Below are 16,218 nucleotides of genomic sequence, written 5' to 3'. Positions count from 1 at the left end.
TCTTGGAAGGGGTGCCTATACTCAAATTAGATGCTCTCCTCTTGGCTCGGACCCAAAACACAGTACTCCAAATCAACCAGTCCCAATTATTTCTAGCATCATGGTAAATGTAGGAGAGCCTAAATTTAGTTTTCAGGATCAGAGACTGACTACATGCATTAAAAGTCTTGGTTTCATAAAACCCACTTAAAAGCTAAATGTCAGAAAAATGTTTTCTCTAAATGATCAATAATTCTTCAGAAATGTTTAATAAATAAATTTACACACACACACACTGACTTGTGTTGACTTTAGCTTCTACCTGCTAAAGGATCCTATGGGATCAGATGAATCAAGGTGCTTTACCTGAACCAGTGTCCCTCACCATTTTCTCTAAGCAAGCAACCCACCAGTCACCATTCTAGAGGAAAAAATCCCCACATGGGCCCTAATGAATCAGGAAAGAGACCAGCTACACTGAAAATACCAGATGTGCATGAAAACTGGGCAAGTCCTATCTGAAAAGGAGTCTGACTGCCCACAGTCCCTAAGAGCAGCACGTCTGCTGTCACAGTACAGCAGATTCAGGGGACTTGGAAACGACATTTTCACATCTTTAGGCATCATCAGACATCTCCAAATTTGTTTCATTTGTCTTGTCTTTCATTCTGTCTGTCTTCTGACATCCACTCTGTTAACCTACTATCAGGAAGGCCATTTCCCGGCTGGTATTGTAGCCTTACCACAACCTTACGCTGCTACAGGCAAACCAGTGTCTTGGGCCTTGACCAGAGTTACAGTCTTAACACTACTTCTGCCCTACTGTGCTGCACACCATCCACAAAGTACGCCCAAGGCCAAGGCGCTCCATTCTCCTTGGGAAGGGCTAAACATACAGCATGGAAATGACAAGCCAGGCCACCTTACCTTACAAACGAACTCTTCCATTCTTTCCATTGCATGGTGGGCTTGTAAGAGGGGAGACATGCCCATAAATCCCTCGTCTTCCTGAGACGCCTCATTGTCACACTCAGGCTCCTCCAAGCTCTGCAAGGCAACCACAGAACAGTCAAGGGCAGTCAAAGACTAAGACAAGGAGCCAAAGGATGCAAACGACACATCTCCCTTGAAGAATTACAGTGAAATTCTCTTAAGGTCAAAACAAGGCCTCAGACAAGTAACAATATAGGAAGTAAGGTAGGTTTATTATAGAATTATGAATTCTAGAAATGACCAAGAGTTGCCTGACGCTTCTCAGAAAGATAGATGAATTATGACAACAGCATTCCTATGTTTGTTTCAGTAGCAAATTCCAGGAGTAGCCTGAATGCTTCAAGAATTACATTCACTGGAGTTCCCATTGCAGTTCAGCAGAACCGGAACCCAACTATTATCCATGAGGATGCAGGTTCGATCCCTGGCCTCCCTCAGTGGGTTAAGGACCCAGCGTTGCCATGAGCTGTGATGTAGGTCACACCACAACAGGAACTCCCTAAGACTTACTAAATTCTTAAAATATACCAAGCACAAATGAAAGGCCATCTAACTTAATCCTGACAGCCACCTTATTAGGTTAATATTCTTATCCCCATTAAACATATAAAGAACATTAGGGAGGAGTTCCCATCGTGGCGCAGTGGTTAACGAATCCAACTAGGAACCATGAGGTTGCAGGTTCGATCCCTGGCCTTGCTCAGTGGGTTAAGGATCCGGCGTTGCCGTGAGCTGTGGGTTACAGACGCGGCTCGGATCCCGTGTTGCTGTGGCTCTGGTGTAGACTGGTGGCTACAGCTCTGATTTGACCCCTAGCCTGGGAACTCCATATGCCCCGGGAGTGGCCCTAGAAAAGGTAAACAGACAAGAAAAGAAAAAAAAAAAGGAGAACATTAGGGAAAGAAGTTAAATTAAGTGGCCCAAGATTAAAACTAACAAAGTAGAAAAGTAAAAAAAGCCAAAACCCAGTCTTTGTACATACTTGAACAAATGATCACTTTGAGGAAATGCAGGAAGACATGACAATCTGGATAGGTCTTAAGGGATAAATCACTAAAATTAAGAATTACTTCCAAGTCAAGCAACATACAGGTTAAGACAGAGTGATGTTGTAAGAAGGGCAATGAGCTAAAACTCAGGAGAGTCAAGTCGTAGCTCGGTTCAACCACTAATATCAACAGACTTTTTCTTTTTTTTGGCTGTGCCCACAGCAAATAAAAGTTCCCAGGCCAGGGATGGAATCCACCACCACAGCAGCATCTGGAGCCACTGCAGTGACAATGCCAAGTTCTTAACCTGCTGCACCAGCAGGGAACTCCCCAATGGACTTTCAAACAAGTCTCTCAACCTTTCTGAACCTCCATTTCTCATTTCTATGAGAAGAAGAAGAAGAAGTTTAGGAGTTCCCATTGTGGTGCAGCTGAATCGAATCCAACTAGGAACCATGAGGTTGCAGGTTCGATCCCTGGCCTCACTGAGTGGGTTAAGGATCCGGTGTTGCTGTGAGCTGTGGTGTAGGTCACAGGTGTGGCTTGGATCTGGAGTTGCTGTGGCTCTGGTGTAGGCCGGTGGCAACAGCTCTGATCAGACCCCTAACCTGGGAACCTCCATATGCTGCTGGTGCAGCCCTAGAAAGGGCAAAAAGACAAAAAATAAAAATAAAAAAAATAAAAGGAGAAGTTTAAACTAAACCTCTAGTCTTCTCTATTCTCTAAAATGTGGGGTTCTGTCACTCAGAGAATGATGACGCCACAAGGAAGCCAATTCCTACTCTGTTGGTGAGGTTAACAGCACTGCTCACGACACAACTTCACACAGAAGCACAATGATCTTCCAGAAAGCTGACCAGTAAAGATGACCACAAAGAGGCAGGAGGTAATCTGCCACTGAACTTGAACATGTTTAAAAAGAAATCCTAAGACTATATTTTCCTACTCTTCACGTTTCAAAGTAACTATAGGCTATTAAGTAGCGTGTGAGATGATACACACTCAATCTCGATTTTTAAAACATCATGCTCTTCCAGAAAACTATTGTGAATCTGCTTCTCTACCAATAAACCAGCCTCCCTTCTTTACTTACCTAAACCTACCTTCCCAGCCCATCACCATCACTTTCCTATTTAAACCTCCTAACTCCTCCAGCCCAGTGTTTCTCCATCTCTTCATGAAGGTTCCACCTTTCCCTCCCTGCAGACTACTCCCCACCCCAACCCCGAGAGCTAAGAGCACTTTAAGATCTCTTCCACCAACCCCGTGAAATTTTAGTAACACAGCCCTTTGGAAGGCTACAAGCCACTGTAATATCTAAGAGTGTCTTACTCCACCAGAGAATGTAGGGGCTAGTCAACCAAGTGCCTCTTCTGAATTTCTTCATCATTTAAAGTCTAGGGCCACAGAATTGTATACTTTAAAGGGGGTTAGAATGGGAATTTTTACATTATAAATTTTGCCACAGTAAAAAAAAAAAAATTATTTTTATTTATTTTTTTTTTTGCTTTTTTAGGGCCACACCTGGAGCATATGGAGGTTCCCAGGTCGAATTGGAGCTGTAGCCTACAACACAGCCACAGCAACGCCAAATCCAAGCCACATCTGCAACCTACACCATAGCTCACAGCAACGCTGGATCCTTAACCCACTGAGCAAGGCCAGAGATTGAACCCGTACCCTCATGGTTACCAGTCAGATTCGTTTCCACTGTGCCACAATGGGAATTCAAAAAAAATTTTTAAAGGAAGCAAAGAGGTCACAAGTCAAAAACTTACACATTTATAAGAAATTGTTGTAAGAAATAAAAACTTAGGATTTGTAAGAAACTGGATAAACAAGTGCAATATATCTATGTAATAGAACACTCTTCAGTAATAAAATAAACTGACACAAAACAATGTGGGTGAGCAGCAGAAAACGCCAAGAGAAAGAGACCAACTATTACGAGTATGTATCACATGACTATGTTTATATTAAGGCCAATGACAAGAAAGCAAAACAAATCTACTGGGGCAGAAGTCAGAATAATGCTGATCTCTGGGGACAGGGGAGGATTACTGACTGCAAAGGGCAAAGGAGAAGTTTCGACATGGTGGAAATAATTGGAATCTTGATCTGTGTGGTCGTCAGACACGGGCAGTGTCACTGTACCATATATTTAAGATCTGGGTATTTTACTGTGTTTAAATTATTCTCCAGCAAAATGCTTTAAAAAAAAACCCAGGAGGGTGAGAGTGGAGGTGAAGTTAGGCAGGAACCAGCTCCTTAAAGGTCTGGAGATTAAGGAGTTTTGTTACCCTGCAAACAAAGCAGAGCATTTAAAGGCTGAGGTCAGGGCAAGCAGAGCATCACTAGCTTTGCATCTGCAAACTTGCTTTGGCAACAGAGACAAGGGAGACAGGAGAGAAATAAATTAAGAAAATAAAGTCTATAGCAGTTGAGGTCAACTAGGGGCAATTTTACCCTCACCCCTGCCAGGCGAGATCTGGCAATGTCCGGATTCATTTTTACTTGTCACAAGTGGTGGGAATGCTACTGGCATCTAGCAAGTAGGGGCCTACAGTGCAAAGGACTATCGGCCTAAATGTCACTCAGAGTTGAGAAACTCTGGTCTAAGAGGGTCTATACACTTTAAATTATGTAATGCCAGGTTCAACATTGTGTTCACATGAGACACATTGTATCAGTCCCTCACCGTGACAGATGCTAGTAAGAGTGAGCTACTTAATACTAAGTGGTGGGGCTAGATGCTAATGTTCATTCAAAAACTTCAAGAAGGATTCATTGACCTTCTTGAACCTGAGGTTAAACCATGTGTTCAAGGTCACACACCCAGAAAAGGCCAGAGTCAGAAGTTCAACTCCAGGTCCACAGAGTTCCTCCTCTGGTCACTCCGTTTACAGTGCTGTAGTTATGAAACAGCCTGTTTCTGTGCACAACAGACACTAGACCAAGAGGCCATCCCACACACAGGCAGCCCTTGCTCTGCATGGCAGTGCAGGATGTGAAAACAACTTTGCAAGCCAAAATCATGTAAAAGCAATCTTAATGACCAGTGGGCACAACTCCATGACCTTAAAAAAATTGTCAAAACAGGAGTTCCCGTCATGGCGCAGTGGTTAACGAATTCGACTAGGAACCATGAGGTTGCGGGTTCAGTCCCTGCCCTTGCTCAGTGGGTTAATGATCCGGCATTGCCGTGAGCTGTGGTGTAGGTTGCAGACGCGGCTCAGATCCCACGTTGCTGTGGCTCTGGCGTAGGCCAGTAGCTACAGCTCCGATTAGACCCCTAGCCTGGGAACCTCCATATGCCGCGGGAGCAGCCCAAGAAATAGCAAAAAGACAAAAAAAAAAAAAATTGTCAAAACATAAAAACCTGTTAGTTTTAAATGTACAGAGAAATAAGCCAGTAAAACTAGTAATTACTTAGTATGCTATATTTTAAAACAGAAAGAGAATTAAGGGTTTATTTGTTAAAAAAAAAAAAAAAAAAAAAAAAGTTACCAGGAGTGATTTGAACAATGCTTGCCTCCTTCTTGCTGTACTTGTAACACAGGAGCATCTATCTTCTCTGAGCCTTGGCAAAATGTCACACTCCTAAGTTTGCACCAAGTTTCAACAGTTTATTCTTTGAACTTTCAATGTCATGAAATATCCTTTCATTTGACTTTTTGCTCACATTAGTCTCTGGACATCCTTGTCTTTCTTGTTACTCCCACATGGTGACAAGCTTGCCCTCACTGAGATCCTCTGGCTGCAGATCCAGAATCTGTTAGGTGGTAGCAGTATCAACATTCCCACAGCCAGCTACTGCTTCCCTAACTCCATTTATATTTGACTTAAACTTCACTTTCCACATCATCACTTTCATTTCTTATTTTTGTTAGCCAATTCCCGCTTTCGATTATCCATTTTTGTAAAGGGTCACATGGTACCACTAGGAAGCAACACACTTTGCGTCTTACGTATTAAGTAAATAACAGAGGTACACTGACCGGTCACTGACAGACTGTCAAAGAAGCGGCAAGACTGGTCATTAATACACTGCACATCTATTATTTGCATAGTCATCTGTGGACTGAAGAGCGAGTAGAAAGCTGGTACTTTAAATACACCATAGTAACTAAAATTTGAACAACACTGTGGAGGGACTGGTACTATTTAACGAACCCATGGCAGCTAAAACTTGCAAAGGCATTAGGGTTGCCTGTATGCATTTCTCTTATCTTTTACACCTGCTCCCCTATCCAAACTGATGCTTCTAAAAAAGCTAATTTCAATTCAAAAGAATGCAAGCCAAATGTGAGGCAAGAATTTCACTATAGATTCCATTACTAAGATATGTAGCTTTGTCCGGGTTTTTTGGTCAGTTTTTTATTAATAAATACCACCAACATGGAGTTCCTGTGGTGGCACAGCGGAAATGAATCCGACCAGGAACTGTGAGGTTGTGGGGTTCGATCCCTGGCCTCGCTCAGAGGGTTAAGGATCCAGCATTGCCGTGAGCTGTGGCGTAAGTTGCAGACATGGCTTGGATCTGGTGTTGCTATGGCTGTGGAGTGGGCTAGCAGCTGCAACTGCAGTTAGCCCCCTTGCCTGGAAACTTCCATATGCTGCAGGTGAGGCCCTTAAAAAAAATAAAGCAAAAAAAAAAAAAAAAAAAAACACCACCAACAGTAATAATCCCATCTTCCATGGCCCAGTGCATATGTTATGAGACAGAAGGTGGTCAATGGTAAGAAATTCACATTAAAGATAAATACTTCCATCCATCCCAATGTATCAGGAGAATTGCTGAATTTTTATGAAAATGTTTCCATCAGAAAAGCAAGGTATTAGTTCGTAAGTCTGACATTTTATCAGGTAATATCCTCACTCCTCTCCCTCCTGTAATAGAACATTCCAAACATGTCCTCAAAAACCAAGTGTCTAAAACTCTAGACCATAAATAGTTATTGTGTTCAAGCATTAAGGAGTTGCTAATGAGGGATCTACGCAAAGTGGGTGGTGGTAAATATAGTTCCCTTGGTTAAACAGAGGACAACATGTAGGAATAAAGTGGTTAGTGTCGAGCAGTGGCCAGAACACAGGATAAAAATGTTTTCTCCAGGGCACACAGGCAAGTTTATAGCTCTGCTACACAATAAAGGTTTGGAAGGTCTGTACTGGGCGCTGTATATAAAAAAAGTCTCTGTCTTCCAATATAACTCTCAAGAACAACCTTGTCATGAGTGGAAATAACTTTCAATTTCCCTTCTAGAAGCCACTAAACCACAGCACCTAAAGATCTCTGTTTCAACACTAAATTGCATCTATACTAAGACAGTCATGCAAGCATTAAATATGCCATGTTCTGCCTCTGTTGTCATACCTGTTACCACAACAAATTCTGAAGAGAAATAGGACACTGTCAATGATTAAACAATTAAAACTAAAGCTGCCTAAAATAAAAGCATAAATCTTAATTTCTAAGATTTTCCATAAATAAATCAGTATATTTAAATTTAAAGAGAGGTCAATGCTCTGAAGTGAGTACAAAGACACTTTTGAGTCTTTTTCTCCTCCTACATTCAGTGAGGTCCATCTGTGAGAAGAGTTAAAAGTGGGTTATAATTCAAAACACAATGATACCAACTTTGATGAACCAAAGTGCAAAATAAAACACCAATTTTCTGGAGTGTATTTTACCTATGGAAAGAGAGAACCAGAGTAATAAAGATGAAAGAGTCCAATATGAAAATAATTCATCAATCTTAGCCCAACTCAGTTCAACAGAGTAATTCAGTATATATACATATATATATATATACACACGCACACATATATATGTGTTTGCTTTTAATTTAGTGCTGCACCTGTGACATATGGAAGCTCCCAGGCTAAGGGTTGGATCGGAGCTGCAGTTGCCAGTCTATACCACAGCCACAGCAACACAGGATCTGAACTGAGTTTGTGACCTACACCACAGCTCACAGCAATGCCAGATCCTTTAATCCACTGAGTGAGGCCAGGGATCAAACCCACATCCTCATGGATACTAGTCAGGCCCCTAACCACTGAACCACAATGAGAACTCCCATTTTAATATATATTAAAAGGATTTTTTTTTTTTTTTTTTTTTTTTTGGCCTTGCCCATGGCATGCAGAAGATCCCGGGCCAGGGACTGAACCTAAGCCAGAGCAGTAACAATACCAGATCCTTAACCCACTGAGCCACCAGGGAGTTCCAAAAGGATTTTTTAAAAGATGAGTAAAATACAGGAGTTCCTCTCATGGCTCAGTGGAAATGAATCTGACTAGCATCCATGAGGACATAGGTTTGATCCCTGGCCTTGCTCAGTGGGTTAAGGATCTGGTGTTGCCATGAGCTGTGGTGTAGATCAAAAATGTGTCCCGGATCTGGAGTTGCTGTGGCTGTAGCATAGGCCAGCAGCTGAAGCTCCAATCAGACCCCTAGCCTGGAAACTTCCATTTGCCATGGGTGTGGCCATAAATAAACATCCACTGTAGATGTGTCTCTGGTATGGTCAAACAGAGTAAGTACAATAGCTGGTCTATATGAACATTCATTTTGGCCAGCCTAGAAATACATACAGTCTTAGCCTGTAAAAACTAATTATCTCTAGATTCCCTGGTGGCACAGAGGGTTCAATCCCTGGCCCAGGAAATGTCCACATGCCGCAGCCAGAAAAAAAAAAAAAAAAAAGACTAGTTATCTCTGCCAAGCTTGATGGAAAAAATCTTTAAAATCATTTTTTTTTTTCCTCACAAAGCAACTCTCTCTAATCTTAACTGAGTTTTGTAAGTAAGCTTCCTCAAGAAAAGAAAATAAAGCGATTAACAGGCAGGAAAGTCTATTTATCTTATGATAACCTAATATACAGTGGCATTCCTAAAAGTTTGGTTAAAGCAAATCAGTTCAAGAGAATAATCCCAGGTTGAATGAATGAAAACTGGCTCCTAAACTTCCATTTATAAAGAAGAACCTAGAACAGAGGAAAAGTAGGACAACCATAAGGGCTACTCTCTTTATTCAACTTAATCCTTGAAAACTCAGAGATATGAAATAAAGCCGTAAAACTAAGATCAGGCCAACCTGGTCTGAAATGCTTCTTTTATGCTTTTATCTATAGAAGCTTACAAAACACAAACTATAAACTTGAACAAATATAGTTAAAAGAGCCAAGGCCTTAGAGTCAGAGGCCTAGAAGTAGTGGTCTTTCCTTTTCAATCAATATACGACATCACACATCTCAAAAAGAATTTGACAATGGGAGAATATTGGACCAGGAGTCTAAAGATCTGGATTATCTAAGGCTTCCTTGCTAATAATCCTTGTCCCTGTCACCCTACATTCCCCCCCACACCAAGCATTTTGCAGGTTCACACATCAGTATCACCAGTGTCTACACATTAGCTATTAGCGTTCTTGTTGAGGTGCAGTGGAAAGGAATCCGACTAGTAACCATGAGGACATGGGTTAGATCCCTGGTCTCGCTCACTGGGTCAAGGATCTGGCGTTGCCGTGAGCTGTGGTGTAGGTCACAGACGAAGCTCATGGCCCACATTGCTATAGCTGTGGAGTGGGCTGGCAGCTGTAGCTCCGATTCAATTCCTAGCATGGGAACTTCCATATGCCATGGGTACAGCCCTAAAAAGCAAAAAATAAATAAATAAATACATGACTCCTATTCCCTGAAAGCATCATGCTATTTCTTGCTTCTGTGTCTTCACATATACTATTCCCTTGGCCTGGAATGCCTTCTTTTTTTTTTTTTTGTCTTTCGTTGTTGTTGTTGTTATTGTTGTTGTTGCTATTTCTTGGGCCGCTCCCTCGGCATATGGAGGTTCCCATGCTAGGGGTTGAATCGGAGCTGTAGCCACCGGCCTACGCCAGAGCCACAGCAACGAGGGATCCGAGCCACGTCTGCAACCTACACCACAGCTCACGGCAACGCTGGATCGTTAACCCACTGAGCAAGGGCAGGGACCAAACCCGCAACCTCATGGTTCCTAGTCGGATTCGTTAACCACTGCGCCACGACGGGAACTCCTGGAATGCCTTCTAATCCCTCCTCTTAGCTAACTTTGAAATGCAAGTTCTACCTTCCCAGATGCCAACCTGCCAGGAGAGGTTCCCCCTGTGCATATAGTCACATGGCAGTTAGCAAAAATGAACTGATTTACTTGTCTGTCTCCTGAACTAAACTACACAACCTGCTTAAGGGCAGAAACCATGTCTTATCTTTGTACTCCCTGAGTGCCAACACAAAACATCTCAAAAAAAAAAAAAAAAAAAAAAAAAAAAAGTAAATAAAGGCAGGAGTTCCTGTCGTGGTGTAGCGGAAACAAATCTGACTAGGAACCATGAGGTTGCGGGTTTGATCCCTGGCCTTGCTCAGTGGCTTAAGGATTCAGCGATGCCATGAGCTGTGGTGTAGGTCACAGAGGCAGCTCGGATCTGGCGCTGCTGTGGCTGTGGCGTAGCTCCGCTTAGACCCCTAGCCTGGGAACCTCCCATGCCGCAGGTGGGACCCTAAAAAGACCAAAAAAATAAATTAATTAATTAAATGTGGTATAGTCACATGAAGAAATACTACAGAGCAATGAAAATGAACAATCTATAGCTACACAAAGTAAATACAGATGAACTTCACAAACATGATGATGAGTGAAAGAAGCCAGACACAAGAGTATATAATGGATATGTGGTAACTACAGAAACCCACCACCTTTCTTAAATAAAACAGATAAGCACAGTTCTCAGTGTCAATAGAAAAGGCGTAACTAATACCTAGGTAACTTAAGAATACAAAACTTCAAATTATCCTGAACAAAACCTTACAAGGTTCCTTTTCAAAAGGCAGTGTTCTGCCTTTCCAAACTCCAGCAAGATTCCCACACTTTTTTTAACTTACTTTTTTATGGCAGGAAGAAATGACAGTTGCCTCTATAACAGGATCCAAGGCTCCTTGGTGGATGTCATTGTCACCTCTTCTTGTACCATCAGGTTGGTGCCCTTTTCTGAGCCTTATACCTGGCTCTGGAGTCCTGCTGTACTCCGATCGGTTTTCTGCTGTCTCGTTCATGGGATACCCAAGCCCTTCTTACAGAGAGGTCTTTCTGTCCCTTCTTCTCAGGAGGGTGGACTTTTAGGATAGTGAGTTGACCCTAAGGAGAGAAGTTTTGAATCAACATTTGAATGAGTTGTAGGGAAGACATAGGCTGTGTTATTATACACTAAAACTAGAATTTTCCGCAATTATTAGGAATAATAAATGTATTTAAAAACTTGCATTTATTGTTAAAAGACTGCCAAAATGTACTTATTCTTTATTTTTTGTTTTTTAGACCCACACCCGTGGCACATGGAGGTTCCCAGGTTAGGGGTCTAATCAGAGCTACAGCTGCAGGCTTACGCCACAGTGACAGCAACATCAGATCCGAGCCACGTCTTCGACCTACACCACAGCTCATGGCAACACTGGATCCTTAACCCACTGAGAGAGGCCAGGGATCAAACCTGCAACCTCATGGTTCCTAGTCGGATTCGTTTCCACTGTGCCACAACAGGAACTCCGCCAAAATATATTTTTAAATGAAAAAAAGCAGGCTATAAAAGATAACATGTATAATGTTCCCACACAGATTTTATAAAAATAAGTTTATATGTACGTGGAACAACTAACTGTGCTCTTGGTACAGGAGTACCCAGGGCAGAACCTAGGGTCTGGAGTAAGAAGACTTACTTTCCATCTTGTCCTGCCTGAATTTTTTTTTTTAACCATATGCCATATAATATTTTTTCAATTAAAAACATACCTATAACTGCAGAAAGAATGTAAGTTTTCCATATCCAACCTCATTTAAATCATGATGACTCTTCAGGGTATTTTCATTTCTACTTCACAGGCGAGGAAACCAAAATTCAACACACTTTTATGAAATAAGTAAGACAGTGTCTCTGACTGATGTGGCATATATTATTGGCAATGTTTTATATTTTAGGTTGCTTGCTTAATGTCTGCAATGTCAATATTTCTGAGCTGTTCTGAACTAACTCTAGACTACCCTAGAAGGCAAGAAACTGACACCAGAGCACACCGCTTTTATATCCCTGTGAGCTCCCAGAAAGTGTTATGCATATAAATATTTAAAGAATGTGACAAGTGGTATTTAAATGTTTTTAAGTGGTAAAAATACTTTCAGAATTCATCCATATTCCTCTAAATTGGATCTCATAAGTTTCCTAGTGGGTCAATAATTTTAAGTCCTTGGCCCTTTACTTCATAACTCATAGTACAAAAGCTTAATTTATTTTAGAGATTTAAGATACATATCCAAATAAGGTGATTATCACAGCCAATCCAACTAGAAAGACTAAAACATGAAGAAGCCAAGGTACATGTTAGGCTCATAAATCTCATGAGATTCAAAATTCTTAAGAGGGGAGAGGAGGAGTAGGGCAAAGTGGAAGGCCTGGATGCAAAAAAAAAAAAAAAAAAAAAAAAAAAGAGGGTAGGAGTTCCCGTCGTGGCGCAGTGGTTAACGAATCCAACTAGGAACCATGAGGTTGTGAGTTTGGTCCCTGCCCTTGCTCAGTAGGTTAATGATCCGGCATTGCTGTGAGCTGTGGTATAGGTCGCAGACGCGGCTCGGATCCCACGTTGCTGTGGCTCTGGTGTAGGCTGGCAGCTACAGCTCCGATTAGACCCCTAGCCTGGGAACCTCCACATGCCACAGGAGCAGCCCAAAGAAATAGCAAAAAGACAAAAAAAAAAAAAAAAAAAAAAAAAGGGTAAAAGGTGACTAAGAATTAACTGAAGAGTTTGAATTAGACTACTGTTTGTTTCATACATCATTTAAGTTTGCTGGAGATGTTCTCTAAAGTTTTTAGAAGAACAAATGCAGTCTTTAAGCATGACCAAACCTGGGCCTAAACCTATCACGAAGAGCCTGAGCCAGTGTATTATAATACTGAGGTTATAAACTATGCTACTGATGCCCATCTTAACGAGCAAACAATGCTACTGACTTAGATTTCTTTATTTACAGCTCACAAAGCTGTTTCACACTCATCATTTCATTTTGTTCCATATGCTAACATTTATTGCATATGGACTCAATTAAAAAAAATTTGGGGGTGGGGGGTGGCCACACTGTGGCATACAGAAGTTCCTGGGTCAGGGATCAAACCACAGCAGTGACAACAACAGTCTTAACCTCTGTGCCAAAAGGAGAACCCTGAATTAAGTCAAATTCTGTACCAGAGAATTTACATGTGGTATCTCCCATATCCTTCACTTTACAGATGTGGAAACAGACTCAGAGATTAGGTAACTTTTCCAAGGCCATTAGTCTGTTGCTAAAAGCAGCTGGAACAACGAACTGTCCAGCCAATTGTGTTGCTAAGAAGAATAAAAGATAAAGTATTTGGGGAGTTCCCATTGTGGCGCAGTGGAAACAAATCCCACTGGGAACCATGAGGTTTCAGGTTCGATCCCTGGCCTCACTCAATAGATTAAAGATCCGGCATTGCCGTGAGCTGTGGTGTAGGTTACAGACGCGACTCAGATCTGGCATTGCTGTGGCTGTGGTGTAGGCTGGCAGCTACAGCTCCAATTAGACCCCTAGCCTGGGAACCTCCATATGCCGTAGGTGCGGCCCTAAAAAGACAAAAAGACAAAAAAAAAAAAAAAAAAAAAAAAAAAAGATAAAGGATTTGGGACTAGGCTTCAATTTGCTCTAAGATTCTTAACAGTAAAAAGGAGTGAGATGGGAGATGGAAAGTGAGGCTTCAGGAGTTCCCTGGTGGCACAGCAGGTTAAGGATATGGCGTTCTCACTGTAGCCGCTTGGTCGGTACTGGGGTGTGGGTTCAATTCCTGGCCTCAGAGCTTCCACATGCCACGGGCAGTCCAAAAAAGTGAGACTTCAGAGTACCATTATCTGTTAATCAGAGTTAAACTTTATTCTGTTTCTTCAGAAAATGCTCATTGGTCAAGCTTTTATGAATACTACGCTGTATTACACCGAGATAAGAAAAAAAGAAAGAAAAGAACCCAATACAAACAAAACAGCTGCAGGAAGGAGCAAGTAACTAAGAGGTGCTGAGTGTGTGAATAAATGTAGAAGTCCTACACAAATTCAACCAGGTACATTTTCAGCAAGGAGAGCAGATTTAAGATCTTTAAAAATCTCTGAGGACCACCCCTGGGCATCTATACAGAGAAAACCATGACTTGAAAAGATACCTGTACTCCAACATTCACTGCTGCACTATATACGTAGCCAAGACATGAAAACAACCAAAATATCCATCAACAGAGGAGTGGATAAAGATGTGGTACACATACACAATGGAATATTACTCAGCCATTAAAAGGAAAGAAATAATGGCTTTTGCAGCAACATGGATACACCTAGAAATTATCATGCTAAGTGAAGTTAGTCAGTGACACACCAATGTCACAGGCTGTCACTTACTTGTGGAATCTAAAAAAAGGACAAAATGAACTTCTTTGCATAACAGATACTGACTCACAGACTCTGAAAAACTATGGTTTCCAAAGGAGACAGGTTGGGAGTGGGGGGGATGGGCTGGGGGTTTGGGATAGAAATACTATAAAACTGGGTTGTGATGATCATTGTACAACTATAAATGTAATAAAATCCATTGAGTTAAAAAAAAAAATCTGGAGTTCCCGTCATGGCTCAGTGGTTAACAAATCTGACTAGGAACCATGAGGTCGCAGGTTCGACCCCTGGCCTCAATCAGTGGGTTAAGGATCCAGCATTGCTGTGAGTTGTGGTATAGGTTGCAGAGACGGCTTGGATCCCACGTTGCTGTGGATCTGGTATAGGCCAGTGGCTACAGCTCCAATTAGAACCCCTAGCCTGGGAACCTCCATATGCTGCGCGGGAGCGGCCCTAGAAAAGGCAAAAAGACAAAAAAAAAGTCTCTGAGCAGCCAGAAGTGGTGATGAGGAAAGATAGAAAATACTGAGTTTTTCAATTCCTACAGGTCCTTTATAGGTTCCAAGACACCTTGCCCCAAATATCTACATTAAACTTATTCTTTTATTGAATGAATTATTAAGCCTACAGTGTTTGTTGGAAAAGAAACTCATTTTCTGTTTAAATTAAACACGTACTCTATTTTTCTCTTTTTAAAAATGTTCTCATAAACTAATTTAAGTACTGGCATAAAATAATTTATTTTTAAATTTGCCAAGACTTCTTCCCAGTAAACAGTTTGAAACTACAAAAGAAGTACAATGGAGACTCAACTTCACGTGCTCCAGGAGCAGACTCAGACATCACTAACTGCCCAAAAGCAATGAGGCTTCACCAAGCAGAGTAGAGGAAAGGTATTATGTGCAGAGCAAACAGCACAAACAAGGCAGGGAGTGAAGGGACTGTTCAGAAATCAAGAACAGGGGGAGTTCCCATTGTGGCACATCGGAAATGAATCCGACTAGAAACCATGAGGTTGAGGGTTCAATCCCTGGCCTTGCTCAGTGGGTTAAGGATCCAGTGTTGCCGTGAACTGTGGTGTAGGTCAAAAACATGGCTCAGATGTGGTATTGCTGTGGCTGTGGCGTAGGCTGGCAGCTGTAGCTCCGATTCAGCTCCTACCCTGGAAACCTCCCTATGCCAAAAGTGCAGCCCTAAAAAGCCAAAAAAAAAAAAAGAAAGAAAGAAAGAAATCAGGAATGGGCAAATTCAAGATAGGCTCAGTAGAAAAAACCAATCCTTAGGCTGACTGACTGGATGGGGAGGGTCAGTGATGACTAGACAGAAAGAACTCAGGTAAACCAAGCTTTTTGCTCAGGCAGCTGAGTGTACAGAAGATGTCATTCACTAAGATGAAGGGGTGACAAGGGGAGAAGCAAATTCACAGGGGAAGAAGAATTTGTTTTAAGAAATGGAGTCTAGGAGTTCCTGCCGTGGCACAGTGGTTAACGAATCCGACTAGGAACCATGAGGTTGCGGGTTCCATCCCTGGCCTTGCTCAGTAGGTTAAGGATCCGGCATGGCCGTGAGCTGTGGTGTAGGTTGCAGACGCGGCTCAGATCCAGCGTTGCTGTGGCTCTGGCGTTGGCCAGTGGCTGCAGCTCCGATTAGACCCCTAGCCTGGGAACCTCCGTATACCATGGGAGCAGCCCTAGAAAAGGCAAAAAGACAAAAAAAGAAAAGAAAAGAAAGAAAGAAATGGAGTCTAAAGTGACAGAAATGTTCAGCTGGCACCAGGA

At 42.0% G+C, this 16,218-nt stretch overlaps 1 protein-coding gene across 3 annotated transcripts in view; it reads right to left on the bottom strand.

Moving 5' to 3' along the window:
• ADIPOR2 (adiponectin receptor 2) overlaps positions 1 to 16,218 on the bottom strand; it is a 51,459-nt gene that overhangs the window by 13,396 nt on the left and 21,845 nt on the right. For 2 of the 3 annotated variants that reach the window (XM_005664110.3, XM_021091197.1), the window contains 2 exons: positions 10,883 to 11,135; positions 907 to 1,026 (listed from right to left, as the gene is read on the bottom strand). In XM_005664110.3, the coding sequence (XP_005664167.1) occupies positions 907 to 1,026; positions 10,883 to 11,053 (291 nt within the window). In that variant the 5' untranslated portion in view covers positions 11,054 to 11,135. Of the gene's footprint in view, positions 1 to 906; positions 1,027 to 10,882; positions 11,136 to 16,218 lie in introns of those variants that run through there. The other variant, NM_001007192.1, reaches the window with a different exon arrangement.

This window comes from Sus scrofa, chromosome 5 (assembly GCF_000003025.6).
Source record: "Sus scrofa isolate TJ Tabasco breed Duroc chromosome 5, Sscrofa11.1, whole genome shotgun sequence".
In the NCBI taxonomy this organism is placed as follows: Eukaryota; Metazoa; Chordata; class Mammalia; order Artiodactyla; family Suidae; genus Sus; species Sus scrofa.
The sequence above is the reverse complement of the archived record's forward strand: the minus strand, read 5'-3'. Positions and strand labels throughout refer to the sequence as shown.